This window comes from Triticum urartu, chromosome 5 (genome assembly GCF_003073215.2).
Source record: "Triticum urartu cultivar G1812 chromosome 5, Tu2.1, whole genome shotgun sequence".
NCBI classification, from domain to species: Eukaryota; Viridiplantae; Streptophyta; class Magnoliopsida; order Poales; family Poaceae; genus Triticum; species Triticum urartu.
Window position 1 is genome coordinate 376,003,844 of NC_053026.1, and position 20,394 is coordinate 376,024,237.

Sequence of the window (20,394 nt, forward strand, 5' to 3'; positions counted from 1 at the left end):
TGGCCATGGACGATGCTGATTCTGGTTTTATGGCTGCATTTTATTACGTGTGAATGTGTGATATCCAAAAATAATAATATGAAAGGAGGCAGCAGTCTGATGTAAATAAATTCTACGAACGTAAAGGTTGAAATCACAACACGAGAGCAAGATCAGATCATTGAGCCAATTATTGAGGCCTTAAACTTCACGGACCACACAATTATTTTCCACGCACTTATCGCCTTGCTACCACCACAAGATGCTACGGTCCATTGCTGCAACAGTGTTCCCCAAGTTTTAGCCAGGCAACCAGTCCATTCCCACAGATATCGTGTCAAAAGCCAAATCTGAGAATAGTCATCTGAATGAACCGACTAAAATGATGTTGATTGACGCCTCGATAAAAATCAAGAAAAACTATCATAATCAAAAGAAGAAAACAATCTGCTTCATCAACATTAACACCCCGTCCTATGTCATCAACCAATCCGCTTCGTAAAGACATCTAGAATGCACACAGCCCAAGAAAGGAAAAAAAAAAGATCCCGCCACAGCAATCGACTCCTCTCAGCAGCCGGTGTATATATGTAGTTCGGTTCCTCAGTCCTCACCAACAGCTCATCAGTAAACCTGTGACTGCAAGAAGAAGAAGAAGAAACAGCGAGGGGGGCGTCGACTGAAGCTCTTGGAGTGAAATGGCGACCGCCGGGAAGGTGATCAAGTGCAAAGGTTGGTTCCTCAACTATTTAGTTTCCTATTCATCGCAGTTCCTGGAATGGGTGGATGGGATGCAACTAATAATGAATGGATTAATTTGGTTGTTCTTGGCAGCGGCGGTGGCGTGGGAGGCCGGGAAGCCGCTGTCGATGGAGGAGGTGGAGGTGGCGCCGCCGCAGGCCATGGAGGTGCGCGTCAAGATCCTCTACACCGCGCTCTGCCACACTGACGTCTACTTCTGGGAGGCCAAGGTATATATCTCATCCACAACATCTCACAGCGTTATCCAAATTACTGCATCTGGATGCATGGATGGATGGATCAGTTGGTGATGTGCTGCTTGCATTTGGGCAGGGCCAAACTCCGGTTTTCCCTAGGATCTTGGGCCATGAAGCTGGAGGGTATCCATCCTCACCTTTTGCCTCTCTCTTAGTTCCCCCTCTCTTCCCCTGTTTTAAGTTTTAATTCGTAATTACATCATTGAATCTAGCTTGAATCCTCACCTGAATCATGGTTTATTAGTCCAATTATATAGTCATCCTGAATCCTGCATTATTCCTTCACAGCATTGTGGAGAGTGTTGGTGAGGGCGTGACTGAGCTGGTGCCTGGAGACCATGTCCTCCCGGTGTTCACCGGAGAGTGCAAGGAGTGTGCCCACTGCAGGTCAGAGGAGAGCAACCTCTGTGACCTCCTCAGGATCAATGTCGACCGTGGTGTCATGATCGGCGACGGGCAGTCCCGCTTCACCATCGACGGCAAACCGATTTTCCACTTTGTTGGGACGTCCACCTTCAGCGAGTACACCGTGATCCATGTCGGGTGCCTCGCCAAGATCGACCCCGAGGCGCCCCTCGACAAAGTCTGCCTCCTTAGCTGCGGTATCTCAACCGGTAAGAATCTATCTGTACAGACGAAATCCTCCCAGCCGACGAGATCAACATATTTGGGACGCCTCAGGGAACTACTGAGATGTCACGTTTCTAATTTACAGGGCTAGGTGCCACCCTCAACGTCGCCAAGCCGAAGAAGGGTATGACAGTGGCGATTTTTGGTCTTGGAGCTGTGGGTCTCGCTGTAAGTGATACTTTTCTCCACGAGATGTTCTTTCAGGTCGACGAGAATTGTGCTCATCTATATATAATTACCGCGCATTCATGTATGATCAGGCCATGGAAGGGGCCAGGATGTCCGGCGCATCGAGGATTATCGGTGTGGACTTGAACCCTGCGAAACACGAACAAGGTACGCATGATAATCTCCCACTGCCATGCCATCGATCTTCAGGAAGAAAATAAAAACACTCCATCCATCTTGGCAAAAATGTACTTATTGGTTACCACCGGAGCAGACTGACTGAACCTTTGCAACCCCATGCATGTCCATCGTTTTTCAGCTAAGAAATTTGGCTGCACCGACTTTGTGAACCCCAAGGACCACACCAAGCCAGTGCAAGAGGTACGTTTGTTCATGACATACGTACACAAGAAGCTTGTGTCAAATGAAATGCTGATGGTCCAAAAACATATGCCACAGGTGATCGTGGAGATGACCGATGGCGGAGTCGACCGGGCGGTGGAGTGCACGGGCAACGCCGACGCCATGATCTCCGCCTTCGAATGCGTGCACGATGTACATATGATGACCACTTGCTTCTTCTTCATCTTCTGCTTGAAACTGAATCCTGAAACTGATGCTATGGCCTGATGGATGGGAGCAGGGGTGGGGGGTGGCGGTGCTGGTGGGCGTGGCGCACAAGGAGGCGATGTTCAAGACCCACCCCATGAACTTCCTCAACGAGAGGACGCTGAGGGGCACCTTCTTCGGCAACTACAAGCCGCGCACGGGCCTCCCCGGCGTGGTGGACATGTACATGAGGAAGGAGCTGGAGCTGGACAAGTTCATCACCCATAGCGTGCCCTTCTCGCAGATCAACACGGCCTTCGACCTCATGCTCAAGGGGGAAGGCCTGCGCTGCGTCATCAGGATGGAGGAGTAGAGATAGAGCGCCTGGCTCTTCACCCCTCGCTGCTATCGTACAACACACATGTATCACCTCTTTGCTACTCCCTCTGTAAAGAAATATATTTCTTTATTACAGATGAGGTACTTTTTTTTAAGTCATGGACTTCAATTCATTAAATAAACAGAAGAGGGTTGCTCGATTAATCTGCGGAAACTCGGTAAAAACCACCACAAAAGGGCACACCTGTCAACCTCACTACCCACTCATAACACTGTCGAGGACGTAAGCCTTTTTTCTTGCAGCCAGAACCGCATCGAATTGCCATCCTCCGATAACAAGATTGCCTACTACTCCCTCCCTCCCATAATATAAGATGTTAATAACAAATTTGGATATAAGATTCAGTTGGATATTTATGCACCATGCAGGAGAAGTGAGAACCAATTTTGATATAAGATCCAGTTGGACATTTATGTACCCAATTGATTTATTTCTACATCCATTGCCTACATCTAGGTTTTTTTATTTCTTGACTTTTATGCAACCCCCTCTCCCTGTCCACTTATTCGAAATATCTGTGACTTATTTCTCATCACAGCAAATGATAAGATTTAATCTACATCCCATCCTTTGACTAGAAGAAGCGTGCGTGAAACAGTGTTACAGAACCTGGATAGCTGATACTATTCAACTAGTTTCATAATCCAGAACTGCTCAGTATTTACAAACTATTGCTTGGTTGAGTATACTTTGTAAGTTGAGCGCAATCACATCCAAGCAAATTTTACAAGTTAATCTCATGAGCTGAAATCGACATGATCCAGGGACATAACATGTATCCAAATACAGACTTTCTGGTTCACTCTTATCAATCGTCTCCGAATTTTGATCAAGGAAAGAAATCGACCATGTTGTTAGTCCAAGACTGTCATTTTGATGGGGTGGCACCTTGTCGTGACGAAGAATCGGGATCAAGCTGGGCATAAGAGGGAGATGTTTCCGACTCCAGTAGGATTTGCCTGAGATGCTTGTCTTCGAGATGTTCCTAGACACAAGTAAAACATGGAACAATCAGCCATTAGACAAGCAAGAATCACGCAACATTAAATCATAGAACCTAAACCTAAATGGCTGTGAAATGCAAGATAATACAGATTGCTTATGTGGAAATGAAGAAAACAGGGTACTGGTGCATGTTGAACACTCATTGTTATGTACAACAGTGCTTTGTGATTATGTGAATGAACACAACTTCGTCAAACTCAATTTTTGAACAATCATTCTTGTAAAATACAGATATATGACAACAACATGGACAACTGAAGAGGCAAATAACAGACACAGGCCGATTTTTGAATATTTTTTTGAGAACTTTTATCTATAAACAAACTAATTAAATACATTCGGGTGTTAAGAAGGTTTCTTTCCTTGCAGTAATGGCAAATTGCTGCAGACAAAAACGCAAAGCTGTGAACAATCAATCTGGTACGATTTGATATAACCACCAATTTTACGCAATACACATCATTGCTATTTACACTAAATAATTAAGTCATGAAGAACAATCGACATCCAACTCTGCAAGTGAAAAAAAAAAGACAGTCCGTTCAGCAATAGAAATTGGCAACAGTGGGTTTTCCTGAGAAATAGCAGATCTTTGGGTGGGTTGGCAGTCACTAAGCAACCAGGATGCCTACCAACCATGTCCCAAATTATCACCAGCATCGCACCAGTTATGACCAATGCTCCCTCTGTCTCAAAATGCAAGACGTTTTTTGGTACTATCATAGTGAAAACGTCTTACATTTTGAGACAGAGGGAGTACTTACCTAGAAAACAACCTAGCAGCAGCCAATAAGCAAAATAAGAACACCTGTAACTGCAAATGTTTTTAAAAAGATCCGTTTTCGGTGTAGCCTGGGATGTAATCGTAGAAGGGTTTGATGGTTACTTTGGTGCCTTTTATCCAAAAAAAAAAATCCGTTGTTGGTGAACTCTCTACAGACTGAGCTCCCCAGCGATATCAATTAACTGCATTGTCATGCAAATGCGATGGAACTAGCAGTCTTGCAAGCTCAACTGCTCCGACTATTCAAACAGGATACAAGGTTAATATCCTCTGTTTTCAGGCAATAACCTTTTTGGGTTGAAGAGTGGATAAAAATTAACAAGAAACAGCATCCTCGTTAACCTACAGTGCTTGTTCATAAGTGCTCTGAACTGTCATTGCACAAGATGGCCAGATCCCACATTTGCAACATGAGGTCTGCAGCGCAATCCAAATCAAGATCATAAGCAACACAACAACTGACCGCCATAAGCCCCCCTACTATGATGATTCTCACATTCTCCCCAGAGTAACAACCTTAAGCGGTTAAGCCAACCCAATTAAAGAAGCGACATAATCGAGACAGTCTCTCAAAATATCTTCCTAAACAAGCAATTCCAAATCTTACACGAAATTTATACCTCCCCGGAATTACCTCGGCCTAGACTACAAGATCTTCATAATCAGGAATCCATATCTCTGGAAAACATCACCTCAGGGAGCCCCATCAGAGAAAACTAGGCGGTCAATGGCGGGGGGATCTCTACCGCGCGCATAGCAAACCAGCGATCCAATCTAGGTGGCGAGCAATGATAGCGAGCTGTGGTTGGGGCGGGGGGTGGAGGGGGGGCGTGGGCTAGGTTTACCTCGAGGCAGGCGCGGTACTTGTGCCAGTCGGCGGCGCAGTCGTCCTTGTTCCACTGGCCCTTGGCGAACTTGTCGGCGTACCACCGGTTGAAGCACTCGTGGTACGCCGCCCGGAGGTCGGAGCACGCCGCCGCGGCAGCCGACGAGGTGGCGGCCGCCGTGGAGGGCGTGGACGAGGACGGCTTGCCCCGGCCGAACACCATGCTTCTTCTTCTCCCTGGCCACCGCCGCCGAGTCTCGTTTTGTGTTCTCGCTCTGTCCTTCCCTGACTGATTCCCTCTCTCTCTTTCGTCCGTCCCACGACCCTGCGCAAAGACAGAGGTTTATTTACCGTAATCCGGTCATGACTCATGAGGCGTATTGGGGATATTACGTAAACCAACTCGAAGCGGATTCCAATTTCGCAAAGCCGTCCCGAACTTGCATACGCCTGCTGTATTATGTTTTTCGGACGGACGCCTCGTGTGGCTTTTAACTACTGTTGAGTTTTATCCACTGAAAAAAAAATAGCGCGCTATAGCCTCGCTAATAACACACTATTGCGTATTGAGAATTGTCTCGTTAAATATATCGATATACAACATCTCGCTAATAGCACACTATAACGCGATATAGCACGCTAATAGCATATTCTAAGGTTACCGCTATTTTGCTGTAGCGCGCTGTTTTTTTCATTGGTTTTATCTCGCTTTATGAGCATAAAATAAAATTAATTATTTTTGTTTTTTAAAAAAACGTATCTGTTCATCAACTATCAAGGTAGTATAAAGAACACCAGAAATAAAATTTAGATCCACGTCCATAGACTACCTAGCGACGACTAAAACACTGGAGCGGCTTAAGTTGCGCTGCCGTCATCGCCCCTCCATCGCTGGAGCCGGACAAACCTTGTTGTAGTATACAGTCGGGAAATCGCCATGCTAAGGTCCCAGAGGGCCAGCGTGCCAGAATAGCAACCACCGTCAATAAAGAGAAACGTAGATCGAAAGAATCCAATCTGTAGACACACGAACATAGGCTAGATCCAAGCGGATCCATCGAAGAAAAACGTCGACCGAATCTTGTGAGATCCGCCGGAGACAAACCTCCACACGCCCTCCGATGATGCTAGAAGCACCACAGGAATGGGGGGTGAGGGAGTCCTGGATTATGGGGGTCCTCGGGTGTCCAGGTTGTGTAGCATAAACCGGACTGATGGGCCATGAAGATGCAAGATAGAAAGCCTTGTCCGAGAGGAACTCTTATTTGAGTGGATGGCAAGCTTGACGACCGGATATGTAGTTTCCTTTCTCTGTAAACCGACTCTGTACAACCCTAGGCTCCTCCGGTGTCTATATAAATCGGAGGATTTAGTCCGTAGAGGTTATCACAAATCATATAGGCTAGACATCTAGGGTTTAGCCCTTACGATCTCGAGGTAGATCGACTCTTGTAACCCGTATATTCATCAAAGTTAATCAAGCAGGAAGTAGGTGTTACCTCCATTAAAAGGGCCTGAACTTGGATAAACATCGTGTCCCCTTGTCTCCTGTTACCTTCGATCCTCAGGCGCACAGTTCGGGACCCCCTATCCGAGATCGGCCAGTTTTGACACCGACATTAGTGCTTTCATTGAGAGTTCCACTGTGTCGTCGACGACGGGATCGATGGCTCGCCTTGTCATAACGACAACATTACCTCTGGAGAGGCCCTAGCTCCGGGCCAACTCCTCCAGCTCGGCGGTTTCACCGTGGGCGCCCGTGTGGCCTTTAAGCCAAAGGCAGCCCCCGAGATCGCTAAACATCGTCTTCGCGTTGGCCTTGAACACTCCAAAAAGATGGATCCAGCAGATGCCTCATCCTTAAACGAGCTACTTGATTGCATCGTCGCTTTGGGAGTCGCAACAGACTACGATCAGATTGGACTTAAACCCGATCAGAGGGAAATCAGGTCCCCGCCGATCACCCATCTGGTAGTGGTCGTAAAGGAACAAGCCGAGAGTACTTCTTCCCCTAAGTTAAGAACAAGCTATGTTCGGATTTCTGAGTCCTGCGAGCCGGATATCCATCTCCGGGAAGAGACCTCATGTCCTCCGAACATAGAACCGAGCGTTGAGCCCGAAGGCCGCTAGGACACTCCGGACCCTGGGTCGGTGACCTCGCAAATTCTTCAAACTCTGGATGCAATAATGGGTCAGGGTTCGGATTTTAACTCGCCCACCCACCACAAGCAATATTCCCCAAGCAATTCAGGTCCTCCAGATGTATGCGACCTAATGTATGTACAGCAGCAACCAGAGGAAATGATCCACCACTTTTGGGGCAGATTCCTCCTTGTCAAAAACAAGATCAAAGATTGCTGGGACGACGCCGTGGTTTCGGTATTTTTACGGCAACTGTACGGACGAGGGAATCCTTAACACCCTCAACCGTTGTCGCATACTGCATTTTGCAGATTTGGCACACATCGTATAGAAATACAGCGCAATGGAAAGCACCTGGAAGGCCCAGACAGCTCAGTGGGAACCTCCTGCCTTCAAGCAGACCACTGGACGGACAAAAAGGATGCACCCTTATGGGGCACCTGATCATCATCCCGTGGACAAAAAAGTCAAGCCCTTTACGGGACACAGAACCGTCCTTGACGACCTGCTCGATAAACCTTGTCAGATATATACGAAGCCGAATACTGAATCAACACATAGCCTTCGGGCATGTTGGGTACTCCGACAGGTGGCTAAGAGCGGTAAAGCCATCCTTGATAACCCACAAGTATGGGGGATCGCAACCGTTTTCGAGGGTAGAGTATTCAACCCGAATTTATAGATTCGACACAAAGGGAGCCAAAGAATATTTGAAGGTATTAGCAGCTGAGTTGTCAATTCAACCACACCTGGAGATTTATTATCTGCAGCAAAGTGATCAGTAGCAAAGTAGTTTGATAGTTTTGATAGTAGTGACAGTAGCAACGGTAACAATAATAGTGATAGCAATATTTTGTAGCAAGTGTAACAGTGATGATAGCAATAGTAACACAGTAAGATCAATAAGGATAAATTCATAGGCATTGGATTGGTGACTTGTTGGATGATATTCATCATGAGACAGTTATTGTCGGATTTCGGGTTCTGGCAAAACCCTTGAGGTTCGAACACTGGGGTGCGCACAAAGATCTCTCCCCCTCTCTAGCTCGCACACTCTATGATCTCATGGCCTAGCTCGACGAACCCAAAGAACACGAGACACGGGATTTATACTGGTTTGGGCCACCGTTGTGGTGTAATACCCTACTCCAGTGTGGTGTGGTGGATTGCCTCTTGGGCAGAGGGTGAATAGTTACAAGGGAAGAACAGCCTTGCGAGGTGAGGTGCTCTTGTGCTTGGTGAGTTGATGCTCTCTCTCTCTCTCTGATTCGCCCCCTTGCTATGGTGATGGCTAGTCCTATTTATAGAGGCACTGGTCCTCTTTCCAAATATTGAGCGGGAAGGGATCCCACAACGGCCAAATTCAAAGGGGGACAACTAGTACAAGCTATCCTGATAAAAGTAGTCTTCGCCTACCAAAGGCTCTGGTGGTGACGCCGTCTTGGGCTCCACGGTGATCTTCGTCCTGTCGTCCTGTTGGTCTTGGTCTTGTTGCACCGATATGGAAACCTTTGCCTGGTGCCTCGGGACTCCTCGTCTGCGCTTGCCCCTTTAGCACCAAATAGGAAACGAGGACACTGCGCGCACTGGCGCCCGCCTGGCTCCAATCGTCATGGCTTGCGTCACAGAAACCTCGCGAGGTGTCCCTTGCCTTGATCTCTCTGCCCCTCGCGAGCCAGCCTGGTGAGGCCGCCCCTGAGGAGGTCTTGCATCATCTGCCTTGGGAGGCTTGGCCCCTCGCGAGGGTCTTGAGTGTTTGCTGGTGAAGATGGGCCGTACAGGGCCGCTGGTGGAGCCATGCTGCGAGCCGCAGGCAGGCAAGTCTGGGGACCCCCGTTCCCAGAACGCTGACAGTAGCCCCCGGGCGCAAGGCGCGCTCGGGCTTGGCTTCGAGGCGAAGCCAAAGGGCAAGCGTGGAGCTCCTGCCCCATCAGCCTGCGGCCATGGTTGGCACGTGGTGACTGATTGGACATGGGCGTCTCCGCTTCCTCAGGCTGCCTCGGCAAACTGCCCGTCTAACAAAAAGGCCGGTGCGGGCAACACTTGTCTTCATCGCTTTCCTTCGCCTTGCTTCAGATCCTGTCTCTCGCTCCTTGCTTCCGAAATCTCCAGATCTGCTCCGATCCCCTTCCGAGTTTCCGACCAATGGCGCCCCGAAAGCCCAAGGTTGATTCGCCGCCTGCCTAGTACGAGCCGGCCCTGGAGGCGCCCAATGTCTCGGCGAAGAATCTCGCCGCCACGCGCCTGCTGGCGGCGGGGGAGAACAACGAGAAGGGGAAGACCGAGCTCCGAGCTGGCTCCGCCATGCCCGAGGCTTCAGAGAGCTCCTTCTACCCCTTCTTTATGAGCAGCATCGTCGCCGGCCTGGTTCCTCCCTTCTCCGACTTCTTCTACGCAGCCCTCCAACACTATGGGTTACAGGCTCTCCACCTCCATCCTAACTCCGTTCTTCTCTTGTCGATCTTTGCCTTTTACTGCGAGGTGTATGTCGGGGTGATGCCGTCCGTGGCACTGTCGCGCCATTTCTTCTTGATAACCCACAAGTATAGGGGATCGCAACAGTTTTCGAGGGTAGAGTATTCAACACAAATTTATTGATTCAACACAAGGGGAGCCAAAGAATATTCTCAAGTATTAGCAGCTGAGTTGGCAATTCAACCACACCTGGAAACTTAATATCTGCAGCAAAGTGTTTAGTAGCAAAGTAATATGATAGTAGTGGTAACGGTAGCAAAAGTAATATTTTTGGGTTTTGTAGTGATTGTGACAGTAGCAGCGGAAAAGTAAATAAGCAAAGAACAATATATGAAAAACTCGTAGGCAATGGATCGGTGATGGAGAATTATGTCGGATGCGATTATTCATGCAAACAGTTATAACATAGGGTGACACAGAACTAGCTCCAATTCATCAATGTAATGTAGGCATGTATTCCGAATATAGTCATACATGCTTATGGAAAAGAACTTGCATGACATCTTTTGTCCTACCCTCCCGTGGCAGCGGGGTCCTATTGGAAACTAAGGGATATCAAGGCCTCCTTTTAATAGAGTACCGGGCCAAAGCATTAACACATAGTGAATACATGAACTCCTCAAACTACGGTCATCACCAGGAGTGGTCCCGATTATTGTCACTTCGGGGTTGCCGGGTCATAACACATAGTAGGTGACTACAGACTTGCAAGTTAGGATCAAGAACTCACATATATTCATGAAAACATAATAGGTTCAGATCTGAAATCATGGAACTCGGGCCCTAGTGACAAGCATTAAGCATAGCAAAGTCATAGCAACATGAATCTCAGAACATAGTGGATACTAGGGATCAAACCCTAACAAAACTAACTCGATTACATGATAAATCTCATCCAACCCATCACCGTCTAGCAAGCCTACGATGGAATTACTCACGCACGGCGGTGAGCATCATGAAATTGGTGATCGAGAAAGGTTGATGATGACGATGGCGACGGATTCCCCTCTCTGATGGCGGCGGCTCCGTATCGTAAAACACGATGAATCCTTCTCTCTGATTTTTTTCCTCCTCGAACACGAATATATGGAGTTGGAGTTGAGGTCGGTGGAGCGTTAACGGGCCCACGAGGCAGGGGGCGCACCCAGGGGGGTAGGCGCGCCCCCACCCTCGTGGATAGGGTGTGGGCCCCCTGACATGGATTCTTCTTCCAGTATTTTTTATATATTCCAAAAATAATCTCCGTTGATTTTCAGGTCATTCCGAAAACTTTTATTTCTGCACAAAAATAACACCATGGCAATTCTGCTGAAAACAACGTCAGTCCGGGTTAGTTCCATTCAAATCATGCAAGTTAGAGTCCAAAACAAGGGCAAAAGTGTTTGGAAAAGTAGATACATTGGAGATGTATCACTTCTTCTTCCGAATCAACAACGGCCACACCATGGGGTGCGCCAACTTCGTTGCAGCTGGCAAGGCCAACACGATCTCGAAGGCCGGCAAGAAGGCTGATGGCTTCCGGAGCAAGTGGGTTATGATGGATGCCAAGTGCGTCCACCCACGGCTGAAGCTGCCGACGGAGATGCCCTAGTCTGACGAGGGGTGGTCTCGTGCGAAGCTTACTAACGACCGGGCGAAGGCGGTGCTGGAGAAGATGACCGTCGACCTGAGGCCGCGCAACGCGAAGGCGGCGAAGCTGATGGGGGCCATTGTAACGCCCCGAGACCGACGCTTCAGTTGCCCTTCCTTTTATTTTAGTTGTTGATCTGTGTTTTTTATGTTTGTTGCATTATCATATTTATTTTTGCATATTTCATTCCTATATGTCTATGCCATGATCATGTCGAATGCCTTTGTCATATTTTGCATTGCATCATGATCTGCTTGCTTGTTGTTGCATGTGCATTTTATTTGTGTATGTCTTGGTGTGATCTCTTTCTCTTCATCTCCATTGCTCTTGGAATCTTCACCCTTCAAGTTAGTCCATCTCCAAGCAAACCCCATCTCCTTCTTCCTTTCTTCTAATTCTAGCCATTTACTCGAGTGACATTTTTCCTGCCTCAAATAATGTTCACTCTTTCCCTGTAAATCCAACACGTTTCATTTAACCTTCCTGCCAAGTTTCAGCTCTTTTGAAGATGATTTGGTTCGGTTCAAAAATGACTCAAGTTTGAAGTTAATTCAAACTTGGTTTATTTTTCTATCTCTAAAAATGTCCAAAGCAATTTATTCAAATAGTGCATATCTCCCGGAGCTCATTTTAATTCTCATCCTTGCTTCTACCTTCTCCATGCTCTCTGTTCTTTTCTGTATCTATTTCCCGTCTAAAGGAATTCAGAAAAAGGGCAGCAAAGCTCAGCACAGCAGAGAGCAGGCCCAGCAGACCCGCAACCTTCTAAGGCCCAGCCGGCGCCCTCCCCACTGGGCTGGCCTCCAGGGCCACGTAACCTATAACCCTAGCCCGACCGCACCCACTCCTCTCGATCTCTTCCTCGTCCCGATCCCTCTCTTCCTCGTTCCGCCGCCAGAGGGAGAGAAAGAGCGTGCAACTCAAGCGCCCACCTTCCCGCTGCTAGCACCTTCGCCTCCCCGCCATGGCACCCCCACAGGAGCTCCCGGCCGCCGGATCGGGCCGCCTCCGCCCGGTTCCTCTCGCCTCCTTCGCCTCGCCTTCCTCCCCAACAGCGCCGTCCTCCCAGCGCCCCCTCTCTCTCCGACAAGCGCTCGTCCACACCGGAGTGCCTGCCTCCCCGACGCCCGACCTCTTCCTCGCCCTGCTGGTGCCCTGCCGCCATTGTCACCTGCGCCTCCCCAAGCCACGCCCGTCGCCCGGCATGGCCGCGAGGTCATCAGCATCGCCGAGCCATGCTGCCTCCCTTCTTGCCGGCCTTGACCTCACTGTCTTCCCGGCCTCCTCTGCGTCCCCTAGCTGCCTTTCTCTACATCGAACAGCAGCAGCTCAGAGCCTCGGCGCCCCTGCACCCCAAGTCCGTCGCCATCTCGCCGGAGCACCATCAACAGCAGGTCGCCGCCTCCCCTTACCTTCGCCGGAGTCCCGAGCCACGCTAGGCACCTGCGTCTTCGCCAAGCTGCTGTTGTCTGTTTCCTCTCATTTTTCCTCTGTCACCAGTCCAATGAGCAGCGCCTCCGAGTTTTCACCAAGTCCCTGCTCCGATGAACTCACACTCAACCTCGACGACCTGCCAAGCACCTGTGACCGAAGACTCCAAGTGCCCTTCAGATCGTAAAGACCGGCAAGTCCAACTAGCTCCGATGCCCCAAGGACGACTACGCGGTGTTGCGTCAAATACCTATACCGTGTCTCCGGAATCGCCAAGACCGTCCCGTATATTGCCAAGTACCACTTCAGTTCCAGAACGCGACAAGTACCACGATGCCCGGAGCGTCGGATTTGTCAAGTTCCACTACCGCTGACTAGCACGACTACCATCGCAAAAACGAGACCGTCAAGACCGGACCGACAAGTACCCCGACGACCTTGTACCACTATCATCGCAATACCGCGAGTACCTCTACCGACGACCCCGAACATCTACGGTCGTGTACGACTACCGTTGCCCGAAGGACCATGGGTCATAAGATTCGTGTTCAACTACCATCGTCGTGTACCACTACTTCCACTACCGCCGCGAGAACATCTACTTCCTCTACTTTGCACCGAACCCAAACCGTCTCATTCGCATGCTTCAAAGGTATAACCCCGAGACGACCGCCTGTGGACCGTATGCATGTGATGTGTTGTATGAGATGCACCCTATGTTTGCACCGTGTCCGAGTTGTCACTTGCTTGGTCCTCCTTGTTGCCATGCCATCCATCCGTGGGAACCCGGTAACCGAGATCACTCCCACCATCTGTTGACACACTCACACCCACTTCCTTTTGCACCGGTATCTTCGTGAGCTACCGGATCATCGGAACATTGCCGTGGCACCGTTTTCGTTATTGTTGCCGTGGCACCCCTATCGTTTCCGCCACGATGACAAATGCTCTCATCACACTCATGTCAACTTTTAATAAAAAATTGCATAAACTTGTTCATGTCATCCGCATCATGTTAACAACATTAAGATGTTTAAAATTGTTGTTTGCTTTAAATTGCTAAATGCATGTGGGGATTTACCGAAATTGTTGTTGTTATATCCGGCCCCATTTAAATTGTTTAAATGGTATAGTTTTGTTATGCTTCACATCTTGCCGTGCTAACCAACATTTAATATTGTTGAGTACCTAAACGAGAGAGAACTAAATAAGTCATGTGGTGTTTTCTTCAATATGCAACTCCGTGGCATATTGAGCTCAACTTAATTTGCAGTGTTGTTTGTTGCACTTTGCCATGCCATGCCTCTTTAAACTGGACATGCATCATACTTGTTTGCGCATCGTGCCATGCTTATGTGATGATTGTTTACTATGTTGCTTGCTTCTTTCAGGGTTGCCTCTCTCGTTAGCTTCGGTTTCGTTCCGGAGTTATGAGGATCCGTTCGGCTACGTCCGTTTGTCTTCTTCATGGACTCGTTCTTCTTCCTTGCGGGATCTTAGGCAAGATGATCATACCCTCGAAATCACTTCTATCTTTGCTTGCTAGTTGCTCGCTCTTTTGCTATGCCTATGCCGTGATACCTACCACATGCTATATCATGCCTCCCATATTGCCATGTCAAGCCTCTAACCCACCTTGTCCCAGCAAACCGTTGTTTGGCTATGTTACCGCTTTGCTCAGCCCATCTTATAGCATTGTTAGTTACAGGTGAAGATGGAGTCCGTTCCATGTTTGGAACATGATTATTGTTGGGATATCACAATATCTCTTATTATATTAATGCATCTATATACTTGGTAAAGGGTGGAAGGCTCGGCCTTATGCCTGGTGTTTTGTTCCACTCTTGCCGCCCTAGTTTCCGTCATACCGGTGTTATGTTCCTTGATTTTGCGTTCCTTACGCAGTCGGGTTATAATGGGAACCCCTCGACAGTTCGCCTTGAATAAAACTCCTCCAGCAAGGCCCAACCTTGGTTTTACATTTGCACTAACAACCTATACTTTTCCCTTAGGAGTAATTAACCCAAGGGTCATCTTTATTAACCCCCCCAGGCCAGTGCTTCTCTAAGTGTTGGTCCAACCTGAGCGATGTCCGGCGCCCCCTGGGCAACCAGGGTCTATGCCAACCCGATGTCTTGCTCATCCGGTGTGCCCTGAGAACGAGATATGTGCAGCTCCTATCGGGATTTGTCGGCACATCCGGGCGGCTTTGCTGGTCTTGTTTTACCATTGTTAAAATGTCTTGTAACTGGGATTCCGAGCCTGATCGGGTCTTCCTGGGAGAAGGAATATCCTTCGTTGACCGTGAGAGCTTGTGATGGGCTAAGTTGGGACACCCCTGCAGGGTTATGAACTTTCGAAAGCCGTGCCCGCGGTTATGGGCAGATGGGAATTTGTTAATGTCTAGTTGTAGAAAACTTGACACTTAACTTAATTAAAATGCATCTACCGCGGGTGTAGCCATGATGGTCTCTTCTCGGCGGGGTCCGGGAAGTGAACACGGTGTTGGAGTTATGCTTGAATGTAAGTAGTTTCGGGATCACTTCTTGATCACTTCTAGTTCACGACCGTGCTTTGCCTTCTCTTCTCACTCTCATTTGCGTAAGTTAGCCACCATATATGCTAGTGCTTGCTGCAGCTCCACCTCTCATACCTTTTACCCTACCTATAAGCTTAAATAGTCTTGATCGCAAGGGTGTGAGATTGCTGAGTCCCCGTGACTCACAGATACTTCCAAAACCAGCTTGCAGGTGCCGATGAACCGGGCAGGTGACACAATCGAGCTCAAGGAGGAGCTCGATGAAGATCTCGTTCATTGTGTTGTTTCGTTTCAGTCGATCAGTAGTGGTGCCCAGTTGGGGTGATCGGGGACATTGTTGCATTTGGGGTTGTCTTTATTTTGGTTTCGTAGTCGGACCTTGATTGTATCTGGATGAATGTAATGATATTTATGCTATTGTGTGACGTGGCGAGTGTCGGTGTCAAAACCGGCGGATCTCGGGTAGTGGGTCCCGAACTGTGCGTCTAGGCCAGATGGTAATAGGAGGCAGGGAACACGATGTTTTACCCAGGTTCGGGCCCTCTTGATGGAGGTAAAACCCTACGTCCTGCTTGATTAATATTGATGATATGGGTAGTACAAGAGTAGATCTACCACGAGATCAAGGAGGCTAAACCCTAGAAGCTAGCCTATGGTATGATTGTTGTATATGGAGTTGATTGCCTACGGACTACAACCCTCTGGTTTATATAGACACCGAATAGGGTTAGGGTTACATAGAGTCGGTTACAATGATAGGAGATCTTGAATATCCGCATCACCAAGCTTGCCTTCCACGCCAAGGAAAGTCCCATCCGGACACGGGACGAAGTCTTCAATCTTGTATCTTCATAGTCCTGGAGTCCGACTGAAGGTATAGTCTGGCTACCCGAACACCCCCTAATCCAGGACTCCCTCAGTAGCCCCTGAACCAGGCTTCAATGATGACGAGTCCGGCGTGCAAATTGTCTTCGGCATTGCAAGGCGGGTTCCTCCTCCAAGTCCTTCATAGAAGATTGTAAACACCAAGAGTAGTGTCCGGCTCTACAAAATAAGCTTCCACATATTTCCATAGAGAGAATAATATTAACACAAATCAAAACTGCTGACATATTCCGCAGTGTGTCATCACACTACGGCCAAGTCCTTTACTCGAATCGTTTTTACTTTTCCACCTCAGCATGTTTTGCGAGGCGGTTTCCTTGGCACGTCTTGTCAAAGCAGAGATCGTGTACCCCCTTTACGGGATTCTCATCAATACGGACGTGGATAACCCAACCGCGCCATTTATCACGGCGCTTGGGAGGCAAGCGAGTTTTACTAGGCTGGTGGGGACGCACAACCGCATCCGCCCATATAAGGGGATAAGGATCCATCTTTTTACCTACGCCTTCTTCCTCCTTTGCCTATCCATCTCCTGCGCACTCGAGCTCCAGTGCCCAAGCCCGCACTTCCCACCTCAACCTTCTCCAGCAATGTCCGAAGCGGGAGGCAAGTGGATGGTCTCCTCCGCTACGGAGGGCCAAGTCAAGAAGCTAAGGAAGGCCGGATACCTGTCCAAGGACATCGCGCATCGGCTTCCCGAAAAGGGGCAGCTTCTCCCCACCCCAAGGCCCCATGAGAGGGTAGTATTTCTCCCCCACTTCCTCCGCGGACTGGGTTTTCCACTCCACCCATTTATCCGGGGGCTCATGTTCTATTACGGCCTGGATTTCCATGATCTGGCCCCGAACTTCATCCTCAACATCTCGGCGTTTATCGTCGTGTGCGAGGCTTTCCTCCGCGTCCGCCCTCATTTTGGCCTCTGGCTCAATACCTTCAACGTCAAGCCCAAGGTGGTGCGTGGCAGCCAGGCGGAGTGCGGAGGCGCCATGGCGGGCAAGATGGCCAACGTCCTATGGTTCGAGGGCTCTTTTGTGGAGACCCTAAAGGGGTGGCAATCCGGGTGGTTTTACATCACCGAGCCACACGATCCGAAATGGACCGCAGCCCCCGAGTTCCGATCCGGACCCCCCACGCGGCTTATGTCCTGGAAAGAGATGGGCATGTCGTGGGGTGATGAAAAAGAGGTGACCGGATTGCAAACATGCATGCAGTCCCTGGTGAACAAGCCAATCCGGCTTGTTAATGTAATCCAGGTTATGCTCGTCCACCGGATCCTCCCGTGCCAACAACGGGATTTTAATCTGTGGGAGTTCGACCCGGCGCAGCACCAAACCCTTAGCAGGCTCTTCGACACGACATACTAAGATGCCTGGAAGGTGCTATTTAAGGGCGCCGAGGCTCCCGCATCCGCTTCCGAGGACCGCGGATACAGCTCGCAGCGTCACGCTAGCGAGGTAAGCTATCTTCACCTTTTACAGGATGTTAAGCTTTCTTCATAGTTTGACTCTATGCGGGATCTAAACTCCCTTACCTTTGACAGGCTTGGCGGGCAATATCCGGACCGATTAACTGTCTGGCTCTGCTGCCCGAAGACCCAGCCCCAGCTCTACTAGTGAAGCTGCTAGTTCCGGCGCCTTATGTGGTGCCGGAGAAGAAGGCCAAGAAGAAGAAGACCACGGGGACTCGAAAGAGTGCCCGCAATGTGGTGGTGTCGGACTCGTCATCCGACGAGTCCGAGATGCCCTCTTCCCATGAAAACGAGGAGGAGGAAGAAGAAAACTCTCCCCCCCAGCGGAGGGAGGAGAGAAGAGGAAGGCCGCCCCAACGGGAGAGGCCGAGGGGTCTAGGAAAAGGAAGACCCCTCCGCCGGACTACTCCCCCACGCCGAAGAGGGCGGAGAGGAGTGGCCAAACAGGGCCAAGATTCCGGCGAAATTGTAAGTTCGGATATCAGAGTAACTCATGATGTTCCTTTGTTGCACAACTTTCCCTAATGTCGAACGTAATTATGCAGCCCGCCCCGGGCCGAATTCAACGAATCATTGGGCGGCTCCCTGGACTCATCGGACGTGAACTCAGTTCCGCCCGCTGTCTCCCCCCGCACTGCAGACGACGCCGAAGTGGCGTCGTGACAAGCTCCGGGGCAGGAGGAGGTGGTCCTGGAGGAGCCGCAAGGCAACCTCCCGGACTCCAGGAGTGAAGGGGATAAGGCCCCCCAGGGCTCCAAGTCCGGCTTTGTGCCGGACACCGCGCAGGAATCTTCCACAGTTCCGGACCGCGGTAGGCGAACTCCTTCCAAGAGGAGCAAGCCTTCTGAGCCGGCGGCCTCTGTCCAACCGGAGGTGCCGGACAATCTGCTGGAGGTGCTTGACGGCGCCTCCATCGACGAGGGCACCGTACTATTATGAGTACGGTGATCCAGAAGGTTCAGTCCGCCAAGAGCGGACTGACTGAAGCTTGCGCTAGCCTTCTAACAGGCTTCGAGGTAAGTAAAAATATGTAAAAATATTACCGCATAGACAGTAGCCCCTGATGCTCTGTTTGGCGTTCGAAAAGAAAAGCCGAATAAAGGATCTATTAAATTTCGCAGGAGTCTAACAAAAAGAGTCAATATGCGTATGCAGGTTTCGCTGCTATCCACCGCTGCACTGACTGCGGAGGTGGGTGTCCTGAAGCAGGACCTCGAGCGGACCGAGCAAGAGCTCGGCCTTGCCAAGCGGTAGCTCGAGGAGAAAGAAGGTAAGAAATACCTTACAGAAAAAGTGCCTATAAAAAGGCGTGATTGCAAAAAAAATAACATGATTGTACTGCTTATTGTAGGGGCCACGACTGAGGTGGCGACCCTTAAGCAGGCGTTTTCTGAGGCCGAAAAGAAAACGGCCGCGGAGTGCACCGAGCGAGACAGACTTGGGGCTCAGGTCGGCGAGGTGCAGCAAGAGCTTCAGGCTCTCATGAAAAAACATGAGAGTTTGGAGCTTGAGTCAAAGGCGCAAGCATCCGAGCTCGCGATGGCCCTTGAGACTGCCAAGTCTGCCAAGGCCGAAGCCCAAAAGGCCCTCCAAGAGTTGGAGGAGATGAGGAAGATAGCAGCGGGTAAGGCATTCTTCATGCAAAGCAGAAATATAAAAGTAAACTACTTGTTATTTACCCGAATCCGGAGCTCTCCAGGGGCATTCGCAGATCTTCCCCGCAGTGTATCCGATGCTGCCGCATTCTACCGAGCTGAAGAGGGCAGCTCGACGGAGAAGGTGTTCTGGTCTCAGTATTCTGAGGCCGGACACCCTGTGCCTTTGAGCGACCAGCTGAAACAGCTGGTCGAGCTCCACAAGGCGGCCGAACAGGCCATGAAGGGCTTCATAGTTCGGCTGTGGCCCGGAGAGGCCCTGCCTGGGAGCTATTTCGGGCTGGTGGAGGCCTGTCCGAGGCTCGAGGTCATCAAGCGCTCCGTCTGCATCGAAGGTGCCCGTCGGGCCCTTGCCCGTGCAAAGGTGCACTGGGGTAAGCTGGACGGTGAGAAGCTTGTGAAGGACGGGCCGCCGCCGGGAAAGGAGCATCGCAAGCCCGAGAACTACTACAAGGATGTTCTTGCAGGTGCCCGCCTTGTGGCGGATGAATGTACCAAGGATGTGATTTTTGAATGAACTCGCTCGTGTTTATCCTGTGCGCTGAAAACTTGTTCATATGCGCTAAGCAATGCTTATTGAATTTAAAATATTACTTTCTGTGCGGCCGTTTATCAAAAAATTGAGAGATGGCCAGTCGTCGGCTTCTGCCCCCATGCCACTAGTGCTGGGGTGTTCAGGATAAACCTGAGCGCTCTTTTTCCCATAGTTGGGTCCTTCGAGGGAGGCGCTCAGCACAACGAACTAGGCAATCGGACTATAATGCTTGAACACTCTCACTTAGCCATAGAACTCTATAATTTTAAATTTCGGCAAAGCCCCTAGTTCGGAA

At 49.7% G+C, this 20,394-nt stretch overlaps 2 protein-coding genes across 2 annotated transcripts; one reads left to right on the top strand and one right to left on the bottom strand.

Moving 5' to 3' along the window:
* Positions 1-453: 453 nt before the first annotated feature.
* On the top strand, positions 454-2,818 carry LOC125509129 (alcohol dehydrogenase 2). The gene is made up of 9 exons (XM_048674018.1): positions 454-711; positions 814-950; positions 1,054-1,100; positions 1,266-1,591; positions 1,693-1,775; positions 1,868-1,943; positions 2,095-2,156; positions 2,235-2,330; positions 2,419-2,818. Exons 1-9 carry the CDS (start codon positions 678-680, stop codon positions 2,695-2,697), a joined length of 1,140 nt encoding a protein of 379 aa, XP_048529975.1. The 5' UTR covers positions 454-677; the 3' UTR covers positions 2,698-2,818.
* A 506-nt stretch (positions 2,819-3,324) lies between these two features.
* On the bottom strand, positions 3,325-5,674 carry LOC125509130 (uncharacterized protein At4g33100). Its single transcript, XM_048674019.1, has 2 exons — positions 5,359-5,674; positions 3,325-3,709 (listed from the first exon to the last, which is right to left on the bottom strand). The coding sequence occupies exons 1-2, from the start codon at positions 5,560-5,562 to the stop codon at positions 3,593-3,595; spliced, it is 321 nt and encodes a 106-aa protein (XP_048529976.1). The 5' UTR covers positions 5,563-5,674; the 3' UTR covers positions 3,325-3,592.
* Positions 5,675-20,394: the final 14,720 nt, after the last annotated feature.

What these genes read in the sequence shown, in the direction of transcription:
- LOC125509130 (XM_048674019.1), bottom strand. Translation starts at nt 5,562, where the DNA reads ATGGTGTTCGGCCGGGGCAAGCCGTCCTCGTCCACGCCCTCCACGGCG. An exon ending in AGTACCGCGCCTGCCTCGAG is followed by an intron (nt 3,710 to 5,358) that starts GTAAACCTAGCC and finishes ACTTGTGTCTAG; the next exon opens with GAACATCTCGAAGACAAGCA.
- LOC125509129 (XM_048674018.1), top strand. Translation starts at nt 678, where the DNA reads ATGGCGACCGCCGGGAAGGTGATCAAGTGCAAAG. An exon ending in GAAGGTGATCAAGTGCAAAG is followed by an intron (nt 712 to 813) that starts GTTGGTTCCTCA and finishes TGTTCTTGGCAG; the next exon opens with CGGCGGTGGCGTGGGAGGCC. An exon ending in TTGGGCCATGAAGCTGGAGG is followed by an intron (nt 1,101 to 1,265) that starts GTATCCATCCTC and finishes ATTCCTTCACAG; the next exon opens with CATTGTGGAGAGTGTTGGTG.